This window comes from Drosophila mauritiana, chromosome 2R (genome assembly GCF_004382145.1).
Source record: "Drosophila mauritiana strain mau12 chromosome 2R, ASM438214v1, whole genome shotgun sequence".
Classification (NCBI taxonomy): domain Eukaryota; kingdom Metazoa; phylum Arthropoda; class Insecta; order Diptera; family Drosophilidae; genus Drosophila; species Drosophila mauritiana.
In genome coordinates this window covers 10,230,784-10,257,193 of record NC_046668.1, presented here as the reverse complement: position 1 = coordinate 10,257,193, position 26,410 = coordinate 10,230,784, and the positions used below count along the sequence as shown (strand labels likewise).

General features: G+C 41.8%; 1 protein-coding gene across 3 annotated transcripts in view; it reads right to left on the bottom strand.

Moving 5' to 3' along the window:
- Window positions 1–5,427: 5,427 nt before the first annotated feature.
- LOC117136132 (ras guanine nucleotide exchange factor glfB) overlaps window positions 5,428–26,410 on the bottom strand; it is a 55,416-nt gene continuing 34,433 nt past the window's right edge. For all 3 annotated transcript variants that reach the window (XM_033296836.1, XM_033296835.1, XM_033296837.1), the window contains 3 exons: window positions 24,173–24,296; window positions 9,405–9,523; window positions 5,428–7,467 (listed from right to left, as the gene is read on the bottom strand). In XM_033296836.1, the coding sequence (XP_033152727.1) occupies window positions 5,524–7,467; window positions 9,405–9,523; window positions 24,173–24,296 (2,187 nt within the window). In that variant the 3' untranslated portion in view covers window positions 5,428–5,523. The remainder of the gene's footprint in view (window positions 7,468–9,404; window positions 9,524–24,172; window positions 24,297–26,410) is intronic.

Sequence of the window (26,410 nt, the reverse complement as noted above, 5' to 3'; positions counted from 1 at the left end):
TATGAAAATGGCTAACAAGTGATCACAACGTTTTTATCACCCACAAATTGCAAGAAGTGCATTAAAAATGGTGTGTATATTTTAACAGTCGATTGTGTCACCAAAAACTTCAAATAAAAAGGGGTTAATGAAACACTCTAAACACAATCCCCACACCCAATAAAAGCGGAGTAAAAAAATGTTTAAACAAAATCTAAAGTCAAGTCTTTGAGCCTTAGTTAATGCATTGGCCGAGTAATCCAGCTCTTTCATTTGCAGTTAATTAGGCACACGCCAATCTGAAGTATGCGGTGGCCAATGAATCTTGAAATCAAAGTCTTCATGTTGCCATTGACAAGTACAAATAAATGGAAATCGTTAAGACCAACCGGTTAGCACTGGGTTAGACTAAGCGTTAAGCGTAAGACAAATTTCGTTGCTGATTCGGGGCATTTACTCCGATCTCGAACTCCGATCTGGGAGCCAAGAGCCAATCCTACCAGTACTCCGTGCGTAATTAGCCGCGGCATCGTCGATTTATCATCGAAATGTGGCGGCCATAAACAAATGCATCGGAGCCGCATTTGGCGCCACTCGCCATTTTCACGTCGTTTATTTTTCATATTCAATATTCGGTTTTATTTGGCTTCGGGCTTTTCATTAAATACTAGCCACAATATTGAACGACCGCCGCAGGCGGCGCAGCAGGTGAAGATGTTTACCCAGTTACCCACTATTCGGATTCATATTCATATTCGAATTCGGATTTGTATCCGAGCTGTGGAATTGCGCAAAGTGCTCGGCTACGGCAGAAATCAATAAAGTATCTGCGAGCTTGTGCAAGTTGCAGATGTCATAAGATCGGACGGCGCGGCATAATGACGTTATTCAATTGCACAGAACAGATACTTTTTGAGAGGTGCGTGGGTGAGTCCGAGTTCACTTGATTATTACTTCGGGAAATGCATAAATAGTGAGCCAGCCCATGTGAATGTAAGATATTCAGATGGGCTGTCTGAACAATTGACAAGCGATTCGAGAATATTTACCATCTGTTTATGCAACAATTTGGTTTTGAATTCTTCAAAAACTATCGAAATACAAAAAGGGTTGTATTCTTCAACTAGTGAATCAATAAAAGATTATATATGAAAATCGAGCTTCATGACTCTTGGCCGTTCAAACGCTTTAGTATCACGTGCTCGTTCTGGTCGCATTTCATTTTGGGCCCAGTTCGATGGCTCTTAATGCCATTCCATTCCAGGTCTGGCCAGGCCACGCCCCCGGTCAGACGGCCGCCCCCTTTTTGGCCGAGCGACGTGTGCATAAATCTTGCACGCATATTTAAGTTGATGATGTTAAATGGCTGTACTAAAAATACGAAATATGCATGCCGTATGCAGGCAACAGTTTCATCCTGTGTGCTCTGTGTGCGGAATGTACGACGGCACCCTGCACCACCCGAACCACCCTGGGCCACCTTGCTCCACCTTGCAACATGGCGACATTCATAAACCAAATCTGAGCCACACAGTCGCCTTGAATGCCAAAGGCAACTGCCTCGCAGCCCGTGGGTTTTGGCCTCGCTTTCGGGCTGCCCGAATGTCGAACGGCCAACAAAACGTTCTGGCCAAAAAGGAAACCGAGCTCACCAACGGGGACAAGATTTTGGGTTATCCATAACGAACATTAAATTCCCTAAAATGAATTCAATAAGTCGTTCTATAATTATTTCGTTTCCATAACACATTTTTTAAGTTTAAGTCCTAGCTTAAAAGAAAACTAGCTTAGAATTCTAGAAACTTAATAAATTCAAAATTAATGACACACCTTATAAAGTTGTTTTTCCATATAGCTTCCCAATTTTCCTTGGATCAATAAACCTTTTTTACAAGTGCAAATACCTTTAGTAAGAGCATCGATTGGTTTTTCTCAGTCACCTTATAGTTTTTTTTTCAATTTTTTTATTATTTCTTGGCATGTTTTCTTTTTGCTTAACGGCGGCAGATTTGAAAAGAATTTCTGCCCGCAAATGAAATTGTTTCCTGTTAAAAGCTGAAAAGGAGAAGGCAAGAAAACAAACTTCGCCGGGCGACTGGATAAATGGAGAAGGAACATGGATGTGGATGTGGATATGGACGGCACCTGCCGTCGCAACGATTGATGAAATTAAAAGGTATAAATAAAAATCTTTTTAATGGTCTGGGATTTGGAACTTAATTTTTTAATTAAACAAGCCACCGATGTGGAGGCTGCCGCCAAGGAGATAGGGAACCGACGGACCTGGGACATTTATGCAAAGCAGTAGCCACCACTTGGCCACTTGTGTGGTCTGTCCACGGTCTGCTGGCTATGAAAGGAGGAGTCCAAGTGGCGGAGGAGCACCATCAGCAGGTCCCATTACAACAGTGTTTGCCTTGGGCGATGGCCAACACTTTTACTGCCCAAGGAGTCGAGGGCCCTGGCCATAACATGTTAATCCCCCAGCACCGATGTCAAATGTCAGCACATGTGATTTGTCATCTTCAGCAGGAGGAACCTGGTTGGCGGAGGACTCTGCGTCGGTGGTCGACTCCCTTACATTATCCCCATGGCGAACATTTGTCACCAGAGGCGGGGACCACCTATCTTGTTCTTGGCTGCAATTTACAAGTCCCTCCGACATGGCCAGGAATGTGCAATTGATATTCCACGAAATCGGTGGACATTGCCTGACTGCGATATATCTATTCCCTTGCACTGCGAACAAATTTGACTGAAACTTTAATCAGAATTAATGTAGAAAGTAAACAAGTACTAAAATGTGAAATGCTTTAAAATGGAAATGGAATGCACTTTAGCTTTCGTTTATACTTTGTTAGTATGGTGGATTCTACTGCCTGAAGATTCAATCTAATATGTCTCCAAATGAGTATACTTACCTCAATCGTTTATAATTGATTAAAAATACCGAAATTGAATTTATATATATTTTTTATTTATACGATTTCTCTGCACACATTCGTTAACGAACAAAAAAGAAACAACTGAGCATTTATTTAAAAAGTTGAAAATGAAGCAATCTTACATACAAGAGAAATGAAAAGTGTTGAATATTTTGTTGAGGCTTTTTATTCAATTTCTAGTGTGTTGTTACTCGTTTTAATACAAAGAAATGCAATTAAATAGTCGTTTATATATTCGTATATATAAGATAGAGATTAAAAGAGATAGGAAGGATGGGGGGACAGACTCGGAGATAGAGAAGTCGGCGCAAGTGTTATACATGGGCGAAAGAATCATTTTGCTTTTATACATAAATAATTACATTTAATGCTCGGCTTAGGAATAAAACATATTACAATGTACAATGATGAGTGTTAACTTAGTGTTAACTTAGGCGTATGATTAATCCATTAATTAAACGTAATTAGTAGAAAGAAAAGTGCAAATGAATTTACAAATGACATATGACAATCGGTCCCCGCTCCAGTCCAATAGACTCGATTCGATTATTCCGATATACTGTTAAATAAATAATTTCTGCTGTGGTAGATATAGTCATCGATTCATCGAGTTTACCCATTCGACGTCGATTCAACATAAGAATTTCGTTTATATTACAGCAACGCGCATACGAATAAGTACAGTAGTTCAATTCGAGTTGTGTGTTTTTCGGCTTCGTTTCGGTTTCGGTTTCGTATCGGTTTTATTTAGTTGAGTGCTGCTTCAATGCCTAGTTAAGTTAATAATTAATCGTTCAATTGTTAAATGGTTTCTTGTCTTAAGTACACACTAATTAAATTTTCACCTAAGCATCTTGCTTTAACTTCATTTTGTTTGGGTTTTCTTTGTTCACTTTAAATTTACATTCATACATATCTCTACATATAAACTTGACGCTTCAGTTTTCTGTTTCTGTGCCTTCGCATATTCCCTCAAATTGTTTTAATTTCGCGTATTTGGTTTGCTAATATGTTTGAACTATTTATTTTAAATATTAATATAAATATATGAGAAACAATTTTTGCGTTATCTTTTTCCATGTCGTCCACATATGCCTATATGTGTCTATATATGTATATATATATATTTATATATACTCGTATGTAGAAAAGCAGCAGTTGGTTTCTTTTTGCTGTATTTTGATTCAATTCGTAGATTTAGTTTTTAGTTTTGCTCAATTAATAAATATAACGTTTGCTTATTCAGTGTGAATTTTGGTGTTTGGTTGCAGTACATATCTGGATACATACGTTAGTAGTTCTTTAAAATTTTCCATTATTCAAAATTTGTTTCCATCCTCCCTCGAATTGGATATCGGCCACAAACTGTGTCCTAAAATCAATTACCATGCTGACCATTACAACAATTTTTTGTATTTGCTTAAAAAATTCGGTTTATTTTGAATGGAGTTTTCCTTTTTTGTTCTTCTAACCCAATTTCGTTCTTGTGCCTAGTAAAATTGTTTAATATTTAGTTTTAACCTTTCATTTTTGGAAGTGTTTTGCTGTGCGAATTTGTTATCGTTATCGTTACCGACTCTTAGTTCTGCTTGCGTATGAATTTAAAAAACTTCTTCATTCGTGTTCCGTTCACCGTGTTAAATTTGTTTGCTAATTGGTTTTTGGTTCGTTATAAAATTTTGAAAATATATGCATATATGTATATAATATATATCGATTTTTGTTTGCATTTGTATTTATTAATTCTCATTGCTAATATATTTAATTGATTTAGTAAATCAAAAGTTCGCTACGCTTTTTTTCAGTGCATTCGAAACGTTATTTGCTTGCACTTGAATGTCGCGCTTTCATAATTTCCATTTCAACAATTTTAGCATTTTGTTTTTCGATTATCGCTATCGCTTCGGTTCATGAATTTGATAGTTTATATAGCACATACTCGTAAATAAAAATCTTATTGTCTTTTCATTTATAACTATGTAGCAGTTCTGCGAGTTCGTTGCCTGCGGCCTCCCGAGTGCAGTTGGTGGAGTCTTCACTGTACTCGCTACTGGATGAAGTGCGGCCTGAGTTATCGTTATCGGCTCCACGCCTGCTTCCGCTTCCGGTTTCGCTTATGTAGTGTGCTTTTAGGCGTGGTGCAAGTGCAAAGTCCTGTCTGAGTCGAGGTACTGAACAGTAAGCAACTCCTTTGTATATCGAGTTCTATATATGTTTATATATATATGTATCAGTTCATTAGTAATTTGAAATATTTATCCATACAATTGTTGTTCTTGGTTTCGTGTTTCGGTTTTGCCTAAATTCTCTTGAAAACTGAGTGCTGAGTATAGGTATGTCTCTCTAAAAAGGATGTGTTCTGGATTTCACTTTCACAGGATTACGAGTTTTAAAATGCATCTAAAAGATTTCAATTTGGAAAATATCATATTATCCCATAGAAACTGATTGTATGCAATTGATTTTCACTTGAGATTATTATGTTCCGATTTTTTTTATTCAATTTTTTCACTATTAAATGTTTTTGCCTGTGAAAGTGCAATTTCGAACAGTATTCCTTTTAAAGATCTAATAGCCAAAGTGCGCCAATCCCTGACTACTACGCAAATCTCTGGTGAGTGAACCAATGCAGTGTCTTATTCGGCCTTATCCTGTTCATGCCGATGCGAATCGGTTCCGTCAGATGTGAGGTGGTCGAGGTGGGCAGGAACCCGCTAAAGCCGCCGTCGGAGCTGTTGCCGCCGCCATTCCCCTCCAGGTCGCCATTGTAGAGAACAGGATAAACGCTGATGTTGTCCAGGTTATCGATGTCGATATCTCCGCCCGCATTGCGCACATAGGTCAGCTGGTGGTAGGGCGTGGCCATTAGCTTCTTGGTAAACTTCCGGATGGGTCTCTTCATAGTTGTTGCGGCCGTGATGCTGGATGTTGATGCTGCCGTGGGAGAAGCCTCAGTTAGCGTGTTGTTCAGGTTGCTATTGATGTTCTTGTCCACGCTGAAGAGTGAAGGTGCAACATGTTGCTCCGGTGTCGTGTTCGCTGTTGCTGTCGTGCTGGTGTTTTGTTGCTCTGGTGTTGCCACCAATGTTGCTAGCGTGCTGCCACGTGTTGCGAGCGGTGGTTGCACTGTCCACAGCAACTTGCGTGGCTGTTGTGGCTTCACTTCGTTCTCGCCCGCCAGCAACATGTCGGCATTATCCGGGTGATCTTCCCTGCTGTTGCTGCGATGCCTGCTTGGCTGTTGCGTGCTCTGTGCTGTTTCAGTCTGACTCGTTGCCGTTGGTGTTGCTTTCGTGGTGCTGCTGCTGCTCTTATTGCTCCTGGCCAGCGGCGTCTGCTCTATCACCAGCTGGGAGCTCGCTGTCGAGGTAGTTGTGGCCGCCGTTGCCGCTATTGCTGATGTTGCTGATGTTGCTTTGGTTTCAATTGTCGCCGTGGACTCCGCCTCCGGATCGTCCACCAACTCGGCCTCGTACTGCAGCAACTCGGTGTCGTTGCCGACCATCTCGGGCGTCATGGCCGATGCCTCGGCCTCCATTTCGGTGATGTAGGTGGCCCAGGCGTCGTAGTTGCTGCTGCTGCTGCTAATACTGTCGTCAGATGTTGCTGTTGTGCTGCTGCCGCTAAAGCTATCGATCGTGGACCAAGTGGACCAGGGCTCCAAGCTGGAGCTGCTGCTGCTATTGTAGATGTCCAAATCCTCGAAACCCGTGCTGCTGCTGCTACTGCTGCTGCCGTACAGGGTGTCGTCGGTATAGGGTGATGTTGCTGCCGTGGCAAGTAGCTGCATCTGCTGTTGCTGTTGCACCTTTGGCCTGACCTTGGGCTTTCTTCGCCGGCCCTTGCGCTTGCTGCTCAATGCTGCTGTTGTCGATCGTGTTGCTGTTGCCGGGGATGTGGCTGCAACGGTTGCTGTTGCTGCTGGTGCTGCTGTGGGTGTTGCAGGCATCGGATTCGTTGGACTAGCTGATACTCGTTGTTGGTTTTGCTGCTGCTGCTTCTGTTGCTTGCGCCGCTTCTGCTTCTTCTCGTGTTGCTGTCGTCGCAGCAGCAGCGATGGATCATTGTGATGATGTCGCACCTGATGTTGCTGCTGTTGCTGCCTCTGCCTGTTTATCGCTAATTGCTTTTTGTTAGTGCTACTTAAACTAGTATTACTATTATTAAGAATAACGTTATTATTATTATTATTATGGCCATGATGCTCCTGTTGCTGTTGCAACTTTTGATTTTGGTTATTCGATTTGTGGCGATTGTTTTTGTTGTTGCGCGGGGGCTTGCGACTGTTGTTGCTGCCATTGCCATTCACACTGCCATTGCCATTGTTGTTGCCACTGTTGCCATTGTTGTGGTGATGGCGGAAAAACTGCTCGGCCTCGATCTTGTTGAACATGTAGCAGGCATCGTTGACGCTCTTCTTGGGCCCCACAGGCTTACCTCGGTGCGTGAACCCGACACGTCGCTGCAGATCGACAACGGAACGGAACACGAAATATCCGTGCACGATGGTCTCGTTGAAATAGCAGGTATCTCGCAGCTCCCTCTGCAAACAGAAAGCAGATATATAGATATATTGATATAGCGATATAGCTTCCGTGCACTTCACATGCAATTTATGAGCGGCATTTCCGTTCACATACATTGTTAAGGTGTTATATGCGGTGGATATTGTGATATGCGTATCGACAACGATGACAGCGACATCATCGCGCGAGGAGTGAACGTTTAGTTTGCCCTCTGTTTATTTATTTATAAAGTACTTGAAATCTCAAAAAGACAACGAAATGAATCGCGGCTTATGACTTGGATATTGGAATGCCCTGGTATTCTCAATCGCTGGGGATATCGGCTTGGTGTTGCTTAATAGCACAGAAACCTTAACAAAGTTTTAATTTCAATATTTATTTGGGCCTACAAAAAATAATGAAGGGAACGTTTAATGTTTGCAATCTTTTTAATCACATTACATCGATTTCAGTAGCATGACACATCTAGGGTAGCAAATAACCTATACCCTAAAGATGTGGTCTTCACATCCAAGTCGTTGAGCGCGTGTTGCTGCCATGTTGGCCATTTCTGCTATCAGCGGACCGATCTGATCGTTGAGATTGTTCAGATTGTGGCCCAAAGAGTTGCAAACGACGCAGATGAAACATTTCCCAAGCAATTAAGACTTGTGCCATATTTAGCGGCGGACTACTTGTGAGCTCTTCGCATATTTATAGCTCATAATTGCTATTTTTGAGAGAAGCTTCTTCTCACCACTGGTCAAGTGGAGCGGAGTGTTTGGGGTAAACACATTTGTTCTATTTCGAGAAGGGATGAAGTGATCGAGTAATCAATATGTGAATCATATCCAGACACAAGCGACCTCGGCCCACACATTAACCTTCCCGAGAAAAGCCAGCTAAGGTATCGAATGGAGTGTAAATCACGGCAAATATTTGCACAATAATTCAACATGGATTTTGCGGTCATAATCGCAATCGAAAGCAATAGAATAGAAGTGTGGCCTTAGGGGCTCTATTGTTTGTCTAGAGCTCGAATGCGGTTTAGCTAACTAACTGTATTGTGAGTGGCGAAAAGGACATTGAAATGTTTTAGCCATTACCACATGACAGAGGCAATCAAGTGCAGCGTCATTCGCTTGATTGATTAGACATATCTATACAAGTTGTTTGACTTTTATGATGGAAAATCTCATACCTCGAGTGGCTGCACTTCAACTTGTGACATTGAAACAGGTGGCGAAACTGTTACAATGTCTCGAAAATTTGATTTTCGATTTCGTCCGTATCCCCAAACAGTTGCCAATCATTGCTCCGTGCGACATCACGCATACGCCGCGTAAACGTATCTCAAAATCTGTGCCACATTCGGCCGTAATTGCATATGAAATTGTTCGCATTTTCGAATTACAAATTACAAAAATATTGTAATAAATATTTTGCTCAGCCCGCTGACAGATTTGGTGCAACCGCAACCGGTTTTCACCCATTGTGGCTGACAATTTGGCCAGGTCGCCGTAATATGGTTATTGTCGTATAAGCGATCGTTTGCATAAAACCATTATGTGGAACATGTCATAAATTACAGTGTTTGCACAGTTAGTTTGCATAAAAACAAATCGACGAGAGACGGAAAATGGGAAAAATGACTTGTCTACACTTGGCGCTTTGTACTTTATTCAAGTATGCGAAGTGCGAATGCAATGCAATCAAAATAGCCGCAACGGGCCTTGGCTATATCAGCATCTATATACCGTGTATAGCGGCAGAATAAATATTGTCAAGCATATAATTGTGGCTATTGCCAACAATTTGCTTGCACCATAGCGCCATAAACTTTATCTATCCATAAACAAATCGTGTGGAAATGCCCTTTCATCTTTGCGATGTCATTTTATCTATCACGGGCAAATGAATCATTTTCCCCAAGGGAGGCTTCCAAAATTTATTACAACGTAAGATTTCTACTCACCATGCCAACTAATCTCCAATTGTCGTTGAAACACAAATATCTTTGAGTTTCTTTTGCGTACAGTGCTATTTTGAATTCGTTGTTCAGATAATCCGGGAAGCCGACTATCGTTATATTTTCTGAAAATACAAAATCGAAAACAACAAATTAATTCCATCAGCTAATCAGCCTGGCGAGTGTTTTTAATTGATGTAAATATTTGGCGGGCAAAAACATTTTTAATTAAAGGCAAACATGGCTCTTTTGGTCGAAGTGATTAAGCGTGCCAAAACGGAAGGTAACGATGGGTGCTGGCAGGGGTATATCATGAACATCGAGATACAAGTTCGTGTAGCTCTAGAACTTTGACCTTAAACGAAACACGCGTCTTTGCGGATATTACCTAATGAATGTCGTCAGAGATGGGTGGTTGTCAAATACTTTGATTTAATATTTGCTGCTACCTGAGATGACGAATTATTACATATTGCTATCTTATACGCACTTGTGTTGAGTTGATATAGTTAGTTATATATCAGTACCATAGTTTCCTCATGTTTAAGTATAAATAATATTATTATTAATAATAAGCGCGACCATTTATCTTTAATGAGATAGTTTAACTCGTTCTAAGCGCCCCTGTTTGTTTGCTATAATTTCGATCTAAAACCAAAACAATTTCCCAAAATAGTCAGCGAATGCATTAAGCCTCGGAAAGTCAAGTAGCCAAGGTGCGCATGCTCTCTCCGCTAATTATAAACTGATGTATCTGGAGTATCGGGCGGTGCATCTGCCCCTGTGCTCAGTATTTCAGATACTGTATCTGTATCTGGCCTCGACAGGCTATTGAACTTCAGCGGGGAGGACGAGCGCGAGGAGGTGGAGGCGGGATGCGGCCACAAAAGTCACTAATAAGTAAAGCACTTGAAAAGCCTAAGAAAAAGGCAACACGAGGAGAAAAGCCACTCGAGTTAGATTGATAGGTGACTGGGTTCAGCCCCGGTCTCAGTCGTCTGCCATTCTGCCGTTCTGCCAGTAATTAAATTTATGCACACAAATTCTTGGCAAGAGTCGCCGTTCCTGGTCTCGGTATCGGTCTTGGTCTTGGTCTGGGTCTGGGTTCCCTGTTCTGAGTTCTGAGTTCTCAACTCTGGCATCTCGGCTCTTAGCTCTCATATTTCATAAGCCGAGGCGAGCTGAGGGCTTGAGTGACTCTGTGCTTCACACCTTTGGCCGCCGGTGGCAGCCACTTGTGCCTCTTGCCCCAGGGAGCTCCCTTTGTTGTTATTCCTGGGACTCTTGTGATTCACGGCCCGGCCGCTCGTCTAGCTTATTGATTTCATTAGTTTGGTGACACAAACCCCGAGTGGAGCACCCTCTGGCAGCCAGCACTTGTGAGTGCGCACTTGGTGCTGAGCTGGGAGAAAATATGTGGCCCAAAATCAGGGTTTTATCTTTATAGTACTCTAATATTCCCGAAAATTCTAGCTCAAAGAATATAAAACTAGTTGTGAAAATTAATCAATAAGTGCCTTACAAAACTACTTCTCCGATCTTTACAATCCAGTAATTAATAGAAAATATGTGGATCTGTTTTTCAAGTGAGCTTCCACTAGCAGTGTCAGTTTCAGTTTTCTTTTTCCCCCCTGAAGCGATGCAAACTTCGATACCCCGCCATTGTGCCACATTTGCCTACTTGATTTCTTGGCCGAGCAGGAAGTGCAAGTCCATCGAGATGGGCAACGGTATTATTTTTGTGGTCTTTGTGGCTGGGTTAATCCATTAGAAGACCCTAGCTTCGATATCGTTGAACTCCCAATGACTTTGACATTGAAAGTGACACAGTTCCCAACTTCTGGGTTCAGTTTATTCCCCCCACTCCAACAAGATTGACACCACGAGCTAGAAAAGCCAAATGTTTATTTTTATTTCCACGACACGCACTCACACTCCCCAGAAAAAGCCATCAAATGCATTTTAGGCTTTGGAATTTTTATAGGCTTCGATCTTTTTGGGTATTTTAGAGATCTCCGCTACGGGTTTGTTTTTCACTCAATAAAAAGCTTCGATCGGGTCGCATTTTTGCCGCAAGTTATTAAGATTTTAACAACCAAATCTTCGTCTTCTGCCGAGTTTCTAATTAAGTTATTAGTCATGGTGAGTGGAATGTTCGCCTCGTCTCGTCTCATTTCGTTTCGTTTAGTTTAGTTTTCGTAAGGGCGTTTGAACTGAGAAATGCATCAGCATAAATATGGCAAAATAAAAAGGCGTTCTGAGATGCTATCGATAGTGCTCAATATGTGTGGGCGTGATTTGTTTCCGAAGTGAACCGATGGATATAGAATTTCGGGCGAGGCCGGTTGTTCTAATTTATGGGTATTTACGACGTTGAACGATATCGTCTTGCTGGCCATAATTTAATTGTCACTAACTGAGGGCTGCGGCGACGTCATAGGATTTGCGTCACCAGCTGGCAAAAAATCATAAACGAATGATAAGAATTTCATACCTGACCGGCCAATTGCGAATTTTAAATATGAAAAGACTTCATGCATTTTTAAAGTTTCATTTCTTATACTTTTCAGTTTTATAAATACCCCACTTTATACGGGCTGGCCCACCAGCTGGGCACAGCTTTATTTTGTGGGCCGTAAAAACACAACTCTTGATAAATAATGTCAAAAGCCGAAAATGTAACAAATGACACACTCAGAGGGAAGCCGAAAGCAGGCGAATCTGACATTATGGTGGAAATAATCAGGAAAACAAAGAACCCGGCCAACAAACAAACCATAAAAACACAACCAGAAACGACGATCAAAACGCTAATCAAATATGCAAGCAATGAGCTTCATCAACATAAAATTAAAAAATCATAAAATGCTAAACTGCACAGCATGAACAAAATCCAAAATCAAAAACGAATCAAAATAAAAACAAAAATCAAATATCTCAACAACGAACGAGCTCTGGGGCGTCAAAATGCCTAGTAATTGCGGCACATGTACGAAAAACAACCGAAACGAAAATCGGAAAACACATTTTACGATCCATCCGTGTACATATGGATATGGCCAAAACCCCAAAACCCCAAAACCATCACACGTTTATTCCATCGCACCGATCAGTTTGTCATTCCATCAGCATGATACTGGCCCCCATCTTGAGATTTGAGTTATGGGATCTGCGTGGATAGTAAGATCCGAAAGATCGGTGGGCGTTGCCAACTCTCATCTCTGCGGCTTGATAAGCATAAATCGCAGCTTATCGATCTCTATGATAATCAAAGACCATTTCATTTCCCCGGCATATTTATCGAGTCCAGCCGTATTGGATTTTACTTTCCAGATTCTACTTTCACTATCACATGGCTTATTTATGCGGAGGAGAGTTCCATGCCTTAGTTTGTGATCATAGACTTAAGTAAATGCAAACAAATGACATTTTTGTTTGTTTTTAAATGCAATATTATTTATATACAGTCTTATTTTAGTCTCATCAGTTATATTAATTTTATGTTCTTAAATGGATCATCAGTTTATAGTTGGATAGTTCATGTAAATCTTTACTGTTAAGTAGACCAGCCTGAATTCTTCTTGATGTAAGACCAAGAGTTATCCTTGGCTCATGAGCATCACTTACACCAAGAGCATTGCCCCAATGAGTTGCAATAGTTCCAGGAATGTCGTCTGAGGCGTTCACTTCGATGGCTGCATTCCCGGAACTTTTACGCTGACGATTGCAGTTGGGTTCCCTGGGCTCTGGGCTCTGGAGTCTGGAGTCTTTGCTCTGGAGCCTGGTCTCTGGAGTCTGGGGTCTTGAGACGGGTCTGGGTGAAGCGTCTTAGATTACAGGCGGCCCTAAGTAATTGCATTTCGCATATGCAGCAAAGTCAACAAACAAGTGAGATTTGTCACATGCTGCAACTAGTGGCCCTGGCCATCATCCGTATTGGTTTCTGCATTGGCATTGGTATTAGTATTGGTATTGGTATTGGCATCGTCATCGGAATCGGCGTAGTTGCAGCCACTATATGGCATATAGTATACGGTATAGTGCGCGTATAGAGCCCGCAGTTATTGACGTTTTTGTCACGTTTCCTGGAAGAAACCGTTTTATTTGCTCGCCTGGTGCCGCGGCTGGCATTTCGGTTTGTTTTGTATGCGGAGAGCGGCAAACAAACTGCCCTGGGCCTGGGCAAAAGAAAAACAAACCTCAACTTGCAGCCATTTATCAGTTTCGACCTCCACTACTCCACGTCTACCCTCCTCGCGGCAACGGCAACTGCACTAATGCTAATTGCATTGGCACGCCCTGAAGACCAGACCTCGACTCCCAGCTCCAGCACCACATATGTATATCCAGCTCCAGTTCCAGCTCCAGCTCCATTTCCACTGACCAGTGCCCACGGCTGCCCACTGCTCCAGAGCCAACTCGAATGCCACGAAATTAGCGCCATTTAATGTGGAGCGTTCTCAAGTTTTACGCACGATTCTTTCACTGACGCCACCCGAATCGGTGCCCCGGGAATTGGATGCAGTGCAGCGGGCGCGACGGTCGCAGGGGGCACAGTGTCAATGAGTTAATTAGCGCACGAGTTGTCGCCCCCACAGCACCAGACAGTACACTGAGAAAATGCTCGGTCACAATCCCTTTTGAGAGATCTTTGTAGATCTTTTATATACATAGATCTACACTTTAAAGTTAACGTTTATAACTTGCTTAATGAATCTTGTTATCTGTGTAAAATATACCATTGCATACTTTAAAAGCAATCATCAATGAAGTGACTCATCGCATATCATATTATATGTATAATAAATTATATATCGTATAATTTTAAACTTCCTACTTTTATCCATGAATTATTTCGGATTCTATCCCTAAATGGTATATATGAATCATCTTTTATTTATTTTTTATTTTATTGCACCCAAAATACGATAGGATAAAATTTTTTCCAGTGTACCTAAATAGAGAGAGGTGGGAGAAAATAGCACTCTCTTTTCGCTCTTTATGTGGGTGGTGCCCCTAGAAACAATCGTGAAGGAAAAATCTCTTTTATTGGAGTCAACGCTACGCATTTCTGGGTCAAATTTTGTGGACTCCACACCAAATTTTATTTGCTTATAATTTATGTTGCTCTGATTGAATTTTGAGGTCCACCAAATCAAGAAAAAGGCAATTAAAATTATAGAAAAATGCGAGATAAAACCTAAAGGCGCAACCATTTCAAGAATTTTTGTTGAATTTGATTAAAATAGCCATAAAATGTATAAGTAAATGTAAAAAGCATTTTATGTTGCTCTAGATTTTTCTTCATAAAGTGCAAACTTTTAGTTTTACGATTTAAATTAACGGCGTTTGTTATTTTTCCGTGAACTGGTTACAGATATTTACGTGATCGCGGTGGATTAGTCATTTCCTTGGGAAGCATGTCACTTTGAATCAATAATTAGTGGCATTTATTAATGCAAACTCAATTAATCGACTGTCTGTTGCAAGCCAGTGACTCAGTGCTGAACTTCTGAAACTATAAAGTTACTCATCCTACAGATAACTGTTATTTCAGAGGCCTCCTGCCGGTGATATCGATACACCTGGATGCATATATGCATATATGCATTTATCAATCGAATGGCCTGCGGACAAGTTCGATGACAAGGGCAATAACAAAAAGCCGCTTTGTAGTCGATATTGAAAGTGGTGCTTTATTTATTTGTTTTTTGTTTTTTTTTTACCATTTTTGCAGACCACACACGCAGCCCGCTCCGCATGTTATTTACAGTTAATTGCTGCTGGCGGCGAATGAATGTTAAATTACATTGATAGTTCCATCAGCCACAGAGGCAATTTTTCTTTTTCGTTCATTTTTTTTTTTAATTTTTCCCCAGCCCGCTTTTGTTTATTTACCCGCCGATACGCGGCGATATTGTTGTTTCTGCGGTTTCGCTTTCATTGTGGCAGGCAGGCGGCAGTAAGGCAGTCCAGGGAGAGTAAATGGAAAATAAATTGAAACTGGCATTTAATTAAGTTAAACCGACCCGGCTCGATGGCAATTTATTAAAATAAACACAAGAATATATTGCATCGAGCAACACTAATTGCAATGTTATCTAAGCAAGGACGCAAACTCTAACTCAAATTCGAGTCGAATCGCGAACCGGCGAACCGAAGTTGCAACATGGCAACAAAGTCAGCGGTGTGGCATGGATTTGCGGACTTTATTAATTAAGTGCAAACGTGGTCACTTACAAGCCGTTTAAACTGCGTGTTAGTGTTAGCCAACTTGAAATGGCCCCGCTAATGCGCCACCAGCGGGTCCGAAATACTCACTAGCTGGCAAAAAAATAAAAATAATAAAAAGCAGAGAAAAAGGCATAAAAAACGCACCACCCAAAAAATAAAATTAAAAATTAAAAAAAAAAAACTTGGAAAAATTGTCAACCCGGTCACATAAATTTTGCCGACGGCTGCAGTCTCCGTCACTTGTTTACGCCTTTCGGTATCCCATTTAATGGGTATACGTTAACACTCGACTGTGGCATTTGCAGTTGCAGCTTGCAGTTGCAACAGTCGCCAGTAAACAGTAAAATTTTGCTGGCTTCCTTTTGATCATAACTCGCTGAGTTATTGTGACAATTTGAATTGTTTCACTTCTTTTTATCACTTCTCCAGCCATTTCAGTTTTATTTTCTATTTTGCCGAATTTTGCCACTCCGTAGCCCATTAACATTTGGATCCACGCACGCGAACGATCTGAGTTATGGCCGAGATATATGCAGAAGCATTGATTACGTCACCATAAATTAAGATATAGTTGTCGCCAATGATCGTAATTCTCCAGGAAGCTGCGTGGGTGCCACGCCGATCGCCCGAAGCTCGGTACCCGCGAAAATTTGTCAACTAATGGGTTAACAGCAGATAAAGCCGGCTTTATGGTTATGTATGGGGTGATTTTCGGCACAGCCCCATAAATATCCCGAATTAATTTCCCGCTATTTTGTCTCGCAATGGATTTTTAATTGAATTTCCGCTCACTTCGTGGTGGTGCAAAATTTATTGTTCGAAATTAGAGTGGCAAATTTATGCACTTTTAATTAAGTGCTCAAAACCGAAGGTTCTTTATCTTCGCGTTCTTTGAATGGTATTCTAATTGCTTAACAAAATGGAAAGACATTACCAGTCGATTGGTGCAATTTATGCAGTTGAAGTTAGGAAATATATTTAGGCATTTTTGAAGTGGGTAGTTGCTAATAATAAGAATTCCTTCATCAACACGACTCAGAACTGCAATCTTAAGTGAAAAATGTTTTTGAAAGCTGCCTGCCTTCTTCTTCCAGTTCAGAAAGACTAGAGAGACCACCCAAATATTCCTGGATAATGCAGAACTGTTTACCCTGGCGCAGGATCCAAATGGCTGGGCGTGTCTGAACCACTTACAAGATAATTATCCTTTCGAACGGCTAAAAAGTAAACAGAGAGCACTATTAACATGTCCGAGGGATACGGTGCCCTATAATGATGCCATTAATTAGCTGAAATTGCCAGAAGAGCTGGGAAACCTCGAACAGCAATGCATGTGCAATTCTAGCACCCTGTAGCCCCTCAGCGCCAAGGATAACACCTCATGATTTACGCTCCCCTAGCCCGTGGGCCGTAAAACAAAAGTTTAGGGCCAGAACCAGAGAAGATCTATGTATGTCGACTTGGTCACGGGTTACTCGGCAGGGCGCCGTCTATCTTTTCCTGCTTTTTTCTTCCAGTTTCTTTTTTTTCTGGCCTAGAGCAAAAGTCAGACGCTGGGCATAATAAAAACGTCGTCCTTGTCCGCCCGGCTGGCCATTTGACGCTGTGTGGCCAACAGGATCGGGCCAAAAAGGTGCCAAGTGCGGCCAGCTGGATTTTGCCCCGAGTCCTAGCCCACTTTTATTGTCTGTCATTTTGCCAGCCAGCATTATTTCTCGGTTCGCTGTGCTCAGTGCCTTTGTTTTATTGTTTTTCGCGCGTCATTATTTCGACTTTAACATTTTGTTTGTTTGTTTTCCAGAGATCCTTGGCACAGACGGTACTTTCGGCCAGGACTTAATTAAGGCCTCAGGTGCAAGGAGCTCGTAAAAGAAGTGGGATCGCAACTCTTTTCAAATTATTTTCTTCCACCTTCCTGGGAATATTTGCAAATTGATTCGTTGGAAATATAAACCTGTTATAAGGCACAAGCAAAGCTGTTGATACTGGAGCTCCGTTTTCATGTTTTATGGCAAAAAGCATGTAATCTTAGCTATGGGAAAGTTTTTGAACAATTTGACTCAATAAGGAAGTGTATATCATGTATGGGGATTCTTGTTCCATACATAAATATTTGTTTATTGCATTTGATTTCACTAACTGAGCCATCACTCAAGGTGGAAAATGCATTACATTGTGCCTTTTTCTGGGGGCTCATAAATATGATATACATATATATTTTTAAACACGATTTTGTTTACTTTAAAGCATAATTCGTTTACCTATTGAGCGGTTTAAAGAAACTTGAAATAAATGTATTGCAATTTAATATTTAAAAAATAAAACAATTGGTTATTAAGCTCGAAGACATTTTGGCAACGTTTTTAAGTACCTTAAACTGGTAAATTCTTCAATTCCTCGGGTTTCCTCGTCTCCTTTGAGATCTACTCCAGTCTCTTGATTTTTTAATGACTTTTTGTCTTAATGGCGCTTCCTACTCATTTCATAATTTGCGCTTAACTTCGCCCCAAAACGTTTGGTCAATGTCCGCCAAACCTCTCTGTTTGGTCCTCATTTTTCTTAATGTGGCCAAAATGCTGCTCGAATCCAGTTTTGCGGCACTGCGACCCTTTAATAAGCAGATAAGAAAACATTTTTATGTGCCGCCTGATCGGCACCAGGATAACTCTATTAAAGGCCCAGTTAAAAGCTCCGTTTTGCCATTCCGGCTAAAATGTCTGAGTGTGGTCTAGACCCGAAGCCGAGCCAAGTTCATGGTTACGTCAGTGGGTAGATTATGTGCCAATCGAAAGTCAATTTGCCCCCGCAATCGACAATTACGAGCACTACAAATGTAGTTGGCAAGGTGTCGGCAGGCACGCATTGTCATCTAGCAGATACTTGAATTAAATGGATGGATTTGGGGGCTTTCTGGGGGATTGCATTGCGTGTCAATGGGAACAGGCCAAAGACACGCAAGCCAACTCCTTCTGCCATTAACAACTGCCCAAAATACACGGGTTTCGTATGATTAAAAGACCCATTTGCATGCCAAAAAAACCAAAAAACCCGAAGGAGGAACACGGCCGTTTGAAGTTCGAGTTTAAGTTTGAGTCATGCAAAGTGAGCCACTACCATCACCATCACCATTACCATTACCATCGCGAGCTCATTAAACGGTAGTGAGAGACTCGATTCGATTCCAACTGCAGGACCCAGTTGAATTTGCATAGCTGCACGCGATCCAGGAAACCTCCATCCGAATGGTGCCTTTAAAGTCTTTACGTAATTGGAAAGTGGCAGTCGCGGTATTGGGTGGAAAATGAGGAATTTCGAAGAGGGAGCCAGCCGCCGGCCAAGTGAATTGATTTATTTGGCCGGCACAAGCCAACTGACAAATGAATGCATTTCCGTTCTGCCGCAATGATCAACTGACAGATGTCTTGGCTTTGACCACAATTTATATACATATACAATTTGGTTGCCCCAAAGCCTCAAGAGCTTGCGACATTTCCTGCCCAATGACACGGAACGTTTTGTTCTGGGAAATGCTTAAAATAAATTAGGCTAAATCAATTGAACAGACACTCGAGATTATCGATTGAGGGATGGCTATGAATCATGCAACCCAAAGGGGGTTTCCAAAAATAAACTTGCTTGTGCTAAAACATTTGGGTGGAAACCCTTTCGAGCCAATATACTATTTTAACTTCGTGTGATGTACCCTGAACGAACTTTTATCTTATTTTTTGGGTAAAAAACTATCCTTCATTCAGGAGCAGCTAAGTCCTTTGAGTCCATGTTCCTAGCAACAGATGCCTGATCCTCCACTTCCATTACATCCATCCCGATAGATAGCATATCGGAGCACTCAGGCAGCAGAGTAAACTCCATCGAAAAAGCGGAAGGGCCCGCCGATATAAATGATGATAAATACGGTTGGGGGGAATTAAGATCAATTTAAAGGGTATTTAAGGATCAACCACACATCGGCGACAGCGGATCAGGCGAAAGATCTATCGTTCGATCGCTGCGGCAGAGCAGCGAACACAAAAAGGTAAAGGTAAATCCCTTCGGGGAGTGACGAAAGATCTTGTCCATTAGGTCGTCTGCAGGCAGTAGTTAATGGCTGCAACACAAAAAAATAGGAGGAAAAAACAACGTTGGCTCAGAGGGATTGATATGTTTCCTGGACCCACCGAACATCGCCACTGATCATAATGCCCTGATTATAGTTTTGTGGTTTTTAATATTCATGTCGATCAGCAGCAGGCCTAGCAATATTTGTTTGATGAATTTATTGCCACACTGATCGGGGAACAACGATCGCTGATCGCTGATGGGTGATCACTGATCGGCGGCGTTTTGTTTTATCCCCGCGACGGCATTTCTTTAATGGCTTTTCGGTTCTGGCTTTGGATTCGGTTTTTCGATTGGTTTCGGGCTCGTAAAATGCACAGTTTAACGGTGTGCGGCATGGAGTGTGCTACAGTTATGAGTCTGAGATGGGTCTGGACTCGATTATCTCACAGATAATCGGATAGCTATGGGGCATGTGGTGGGTTTTATTGATTAGAACACGATTCGGTGCATGTTTACTAAAAAACAGTGCTCGATGGATTTTACATTCAACGTGAACTAGTATGGGATGTGTACTATGCAAGGCCATTGCTTTCTTCTTATTTGGTATAAACTACATCATTTAATATGAGAAATCATGAACCTTAAAATCCTGTTCTTATGGGATTTTCTCCCACCGCAGATCCATTCATTACTTGTTTTTACCAATCCCGTCCATCTCCAAAACGATGTCGCTATGGTCACAGCTCTATTCCCACGCTAGACAATAACAGATTCCGAGAACTTTGGATTTCCAAGGGATCGACTGACTAGCCCCCTATCGAACCCCATTGAACCCCATTGAACAGCTCCTTCCAGCTCCATTGTCAGCCCCGATTTTCCACATCAAGTGCGTAATTGCTGACAACCCGGCTCCTTGCTGCCAACTGAAGATCAAACGGCCCAATCGCTCATTACCAAAATCGAAGTTGGGAAAAGTCGGAGGGAGGAGAATTCGGGAAAGAAAGCCAGCTTTGAAGCCGAGCCGAACGGCATTGTTATTCAAATTCAAGGGGGGACACTTGACCGGGCCAGAGAGAAATGAAAGAAATGAAGAGGAAAAACTACTGGGACAAGAAAAACTACATCAAATTGGCGCTTAAATATTTTCTGACCAACTGTGGGAAACAATAATATTGAAACAGAGAGAGCCAGGAACGAAAGCGCGTTTACTTCAACAGTAAACTTGGCTCGAAAAGGAATGTTATGGTATGGAGAATACTATATGGCCTGGACTGGCCACTTGAGTTTTGAAGCGTTAAGTGGAAATCAATGCAGGCCCTTTGGAATATCTCTCTGTTCCAAAACTCCCGAACGATCGAGTGAAGCAATTGACCAAAAACTGTCGAACTGACGATCGGCAAGCGGTACACTTGTTCGCCTTTGTTGTTGACCATGTTTTCTTAACCGTTTGAGCCCCTTTTTTCCTCGTCTTCTTCTTTTCTGCCTCTTTTGGGCGCGCGGTAGGTAAGAGAATATCGAGTCGAATCTGTTTGGGAATTTTTCAACATTTTCTTTAGCTTCGTCGGCGTCTCTTGGAAATTTGTTTGTGGAATGGCCGGCCAACGGAAATGCATTTATTTGCTGACGTCTTGGACCGAAATGAAGGGGCTATCTGTCTCTTTCCGTCCCCGCTCACCGATCACCCGTCTCGCTCACAGGGGCGTTAATTGATGAATCTGCGCGATCCGAGCGAGAGGTTCCTATAGGTTCAATATACCCATACACATATACCCCCCAAAAAGACACCATGTGCTATTTCTTGGAATTTCTTTCAGGCCACATGATTTCCTTTTCGACCAAGTCGAACTTTCTGTTCCAATGTTTTCGGCCGCTCTTTTTCCTTGGTTTTCCCTTTTGGGTGTTCATGTTAAACACATCTATTTATATTTTAATGATGTTTGTAATGATGGTGCTAAATATTTCCCACATTATTAGCACCTCCGCGTCTGGGTCTCGTCGCCGGCTTGGTCTTAGTTTTCGGGCTCAGGGCCGCCAGGCGGCAAAGTCATTGAGGGATTTTCTTTGGGAACAACTTGTGTGTGCGATCGTGTCACAGAAAGTAAGCCTAGGTGCATAGGGTTCAAGTTTGTGTGAGGAGGAGTGCAGAGATGCAAAAGGATTAACAAATTTGTTCAAGCCAGATTTTGTGAAAGGTACGTAAGACAAACACCAGAGAAGATGAATGAATATGGTTATGCATGAAGGCAAATGGAATTTAAAGGTAAAACATTTCTACCAAACCATTAGAATGTACCATTATTTATATATATATTTTGAGTGATATGTATGTGATGTGATATGTGATTAACTAAGATATCGAATAATACTTCCTTTTATTTACAGCCTGAAGATATACATATATAATGCTCAACCTATTCTTAGAGATCCCATTAGTGTTGTGTGCTACAAAGACGCTTATCCGACGATCTCGCACTTGTTATGAATACATTTGGGCAATCGTAGGTACAGCATCTTGAGAGTATCTGATTGACCACTGGCGCTGCCGCCGTCAACGATGCTGAACAATGCTAAACATTTTTAATGAACTGCCAGGCAAACAAGCGGCCAAACTTCTGGCAGACAGACCACTCATACGGGATTCGGGCAGGAGTTCCAAAAAAGAGCCGACTGGGATTAATTTGATCAAGAAATTAACGGTTGCGTTACTTGTTACATGCATCCCGTGGACAGGGGTAAGGGTTAGGTGTTGATTGGGCAACGCCCTGAACCTATCCGATATATATGTATATATGGCCGGAATATATAGGGGAGCCGGCCAGAACTGATTGCGTTCCCAGATTTATGACCGCACATGATGAGCTATAAAATGTTTTATGGCCATGGTCCCTAGTTGCAGTTGCGGTCCTAGGGAACACATCGCAATCCACACAAGCCACCTCAACAATTTTCGCCTTCTGTTGGTCTGAAATTAAATCGTGTGATTTATTGACGTGTGGCCCGCTTCTGTTTTGGAAAATGGGAAAATGTTGTGGTCTCGGGTGAGTGCGTTTTCACTTTTTGTTTGGGGTGGTGAAAGTGCCACCTCCCTTGCGTTTCGATTCCCCCAGAATTGATTGAGATGTCAGGATTCATTAGCAGCCGTACCTTCCCTTATTTCTGCCATATTTTTCCAGCTAACCGGGATTTGGCTGACCACCGAAAATCTGCGGGGGAAATTCCCAGCCAAACAAGTGGGATAAACCGGAATGCAGCGAGGTTTTGGTTAGAACGAGGGATAATCCCCGACTACCTGAGCTTAGCCAAATGCAAATGAATGAAGTTTTCAGGGTCGCTTGGTGAGGAGAGGGCGTGCAAATTGACAAAGGAACTTTTCGCACATTAGACCTTAAGTGGTCATATCCCTGTCCCTGGCCAGCTGGAAATTTTCACGCGCACTCGCAACAAACAAAAAATAATTTTGCACCTGTTGTCACTGCATTTTCCAGCATTTGCTCGCTTCTTCTGAACCTCCATTGTCCTGTCCTTTCTTTCCCTATTATCCTGCTGTGTGAGGCTGCGTAGCTCGTGCTGGTCCTTGTATCTCTTCTTTCGGCTTTTCAGGCAGCAGCTGCAGCGGCTCTAATTGGCCATGGCGGCTCTAATCAGACCCAAAAGAAAAAAAGGTTCGTGGTGTTGCGTCGAGTGAAAGTTGACCCAAAGCGTAGCAAATTTTTATGATTTTTACATTTTTCTCCGGTGTGAGTTGCTTTGTTGCCAGTTTTTGCAATAAATTACGCATTTTATGCAGGCCCCAGAAAGGTTGCATTTGGAAATGTGTGTTCCATATATGTAGTTGTGGCTCAAATTGAAGTGGGTAAAGTGTTTATTAACCGACAGATAGTTGAAAATAAAGCCTCTATCATTTATGCATTTATGAAATAGGTACTTTGAGAATAATTAGTGACTTTTTGCATTCAAATAACTTATATTACTCGAATTTTTGGGGCTTCAATGTTGTTTTTTCTCAGCCTCATTTGCATTCCAACCTCTGCTACAGAATCTCAAGTGGATTTCGTCACGCGTTCGAATGACGGTTGGCAACATTATCAATAGATCAAGCAGAAAAATATTCAACAACTGTAGCACTTTCTGTTATAGTTGTTACCGACATTTGGACAAGCCAAGTGGAATGCCCCCCACCCACCTTTCTCGACCCATTGTCATGGAAATCGAATGCAAACAAACAGCAGCTACAAACTACTGGAAATTGTTGAAATATTTTCTATTTTTCGGGATACATATATATTGTTTTGTGAAAGGTTTCGAGGGCACAGCCGAAAAGAAAGAGTACAAAATTGTAAATTAGATGGCAATGTGATGGCATTTCCTGCAGACGTGTCAATAAACAAAAAACACATCCGAACAGGAGACCTGCACTGGGGCACTTGAGGTGTTAGGGGCACGAGGGGGTTAAGTAGTAAATTTATTGGAATACTTACGTATCTGTGAAGTGTCTGTCACTGAGACTGTTCCTTCCGCAGCTAGGTGTATGGCTTTGTTGTGTGCACACTGTGACATTATTACGTAATCTTCTACTGTACATAATGCACCTGAAATCACCACCTGGAAGATATACAAAACGGTCTATATAGTTTTTTGAAAATATGATCATCTGAGATATCCTAAAAGTTAGAAATCGGTAAAGTAAAACTGTTTACTTAAGTTTTTGTTGCACAGTCTTAAGCCCTAAAACTTCATATTCTTATTTGACCTGTAGCTTTTAGCTGTTTATCACTTGATTCTATCATTTTCCCGGTACATATATATGGTTTAAGCAATTTCTACTTCTCTCTTTCAATTGTGGCAGCCTTATCGTTTTACTATCTGCCAACCGGGCCATCAATAATTGTATCTATCAGATAAAAACGGCAGAAAGGGACCAACAGCAATAACTACAAAATATCACACCTAAATTGCATACCAATGTTTACACGATGTCACGACAAATACTTTGATACCCTCGGCACAGTGCAAACAGAGCACAAAAGTATTTCATGTTGTTTGCTTGCCTGTGCTTCGATTGCCATCTTTGAGTGCCCCCCTTTGCGACGCCCCTGGAGGGGCGTATGTCGGTAGCCATTACCTTCCCTCACCTGCCCCCCAAAAAAGCCCCTTTGTTCGGTAATTTATCATGTTTGATTAGTTGTCTCTTTGGTATTTTATTACATTCATTAATAATCGTGGCTTTGGTTTAATGAATTTATTGTTTCGCCAAGCGGCGGCGCTTGTGTTTTACCCCTTTTTTCCTCCCACTTTTGTGCTATTGTGCCAGGTCAGGTTGTAAATCATGTCGGACCCAGATCTACCTTCGATATATGGAAGTCAGGTGCTTCTGGGCTTGCCGTGATGTAAATAGGACTTTGGCCATGTAATTTTGACCATTTCTGCGAAGTTTTTATTGCAATTAAATACGATTTATTTGCAGATTTATGGGACCAACTATCTCTGGGTAATTATTGTAAAAGTCGTCTACAATGCTAAATTACGTTTTGTTTACTCCATTCTGCTATCTGCAGTTGGAAGATGGATTTGTAAGCTAGTTGGTGCTCAGCCTTGCCCAGGTATCTGAATGAATGAGAGTTACAACTTTTTTCTGAGTATTGCTGCCACCCCTCCCTCTGCCACATATGCCACACCTTATCTCCATTCATAATTTCATCAACCCAGAAAAAGTAACCAAACTCTTTTGTGCGGGGCCTTGCTACGGTTTATTTATTAGAACTCTGTCGATAATTACAAAATAATGCGTTTGGTTGCCCCTAACCCGTCGAAAGCCCCGCAACCCTTGGCTTTTTCTACCACTTCACTTTAGTTCGGTACCCAACCTCCTACGCCCCCGCCCTTTTGCCACCCACCTAGAGCACCTTCGAATACACTGTGGAAAATTGTGCATGAGCTACGTTTTGAAATATACTTGTTTGCAACGTTTGAGCTTTCAATGTCATATTGAAAACCTTATGATCTTTGCCTTCTGACGACTTAAGAAGGTAACTTGTTACAATACGTTGACTGTAATTTTTCTTAGTGCACAAATGCTTGGGAAAATAAAGCGTGCACATTGGCTATGGGGACCGAAACGAGGTTACCCAGGGCGAGGAATTCGAGGCGAGGAAGTGCTCGATAGCATTACAAAGCGAGCGCCTTGATAAGATTTTGAAGCTACCAACTAGGGAGTTTTTGGTGGGGGTGTTTGGTGGACTTATGCTGGGTATTGAGGAAGTGTTTGGCCCGAGAGCTCCATGTAACTTGGCTAACACTCGACGCCGCTAACCGATAGCCGTGTTTGAGGCTGCGGTTTTCACTCGAGAGGCCTTGATAGTTATTGTTTTATAGATTTCGAGGGTTTTGTCAGTCGAGTGGCCAACACGAGGGTCGCTGTATGGTAAGGGTCTTTCCCTGTACAATCAATTACATTCTGAAGAGTTAGTTAGCCCAAAGTTAGTTAGCCATCAGAAGACATCAGCATGGCTAATTTAGGATATATTTTGAGGGCACCATCAAACTATAATTTCTAATGGTTTTGCGAAAGCTTAAAATTCAGATAGCAACGGGTATAAACCGAAATGATTGTAAACAACTTTCTAACTATGTTTCGATATCCAAATTCTCGTTTTCAAATAATTCATGGTAGTCTAGAATATCCTTTAGGTACTTAATATTCTATTAGCACTAACGGC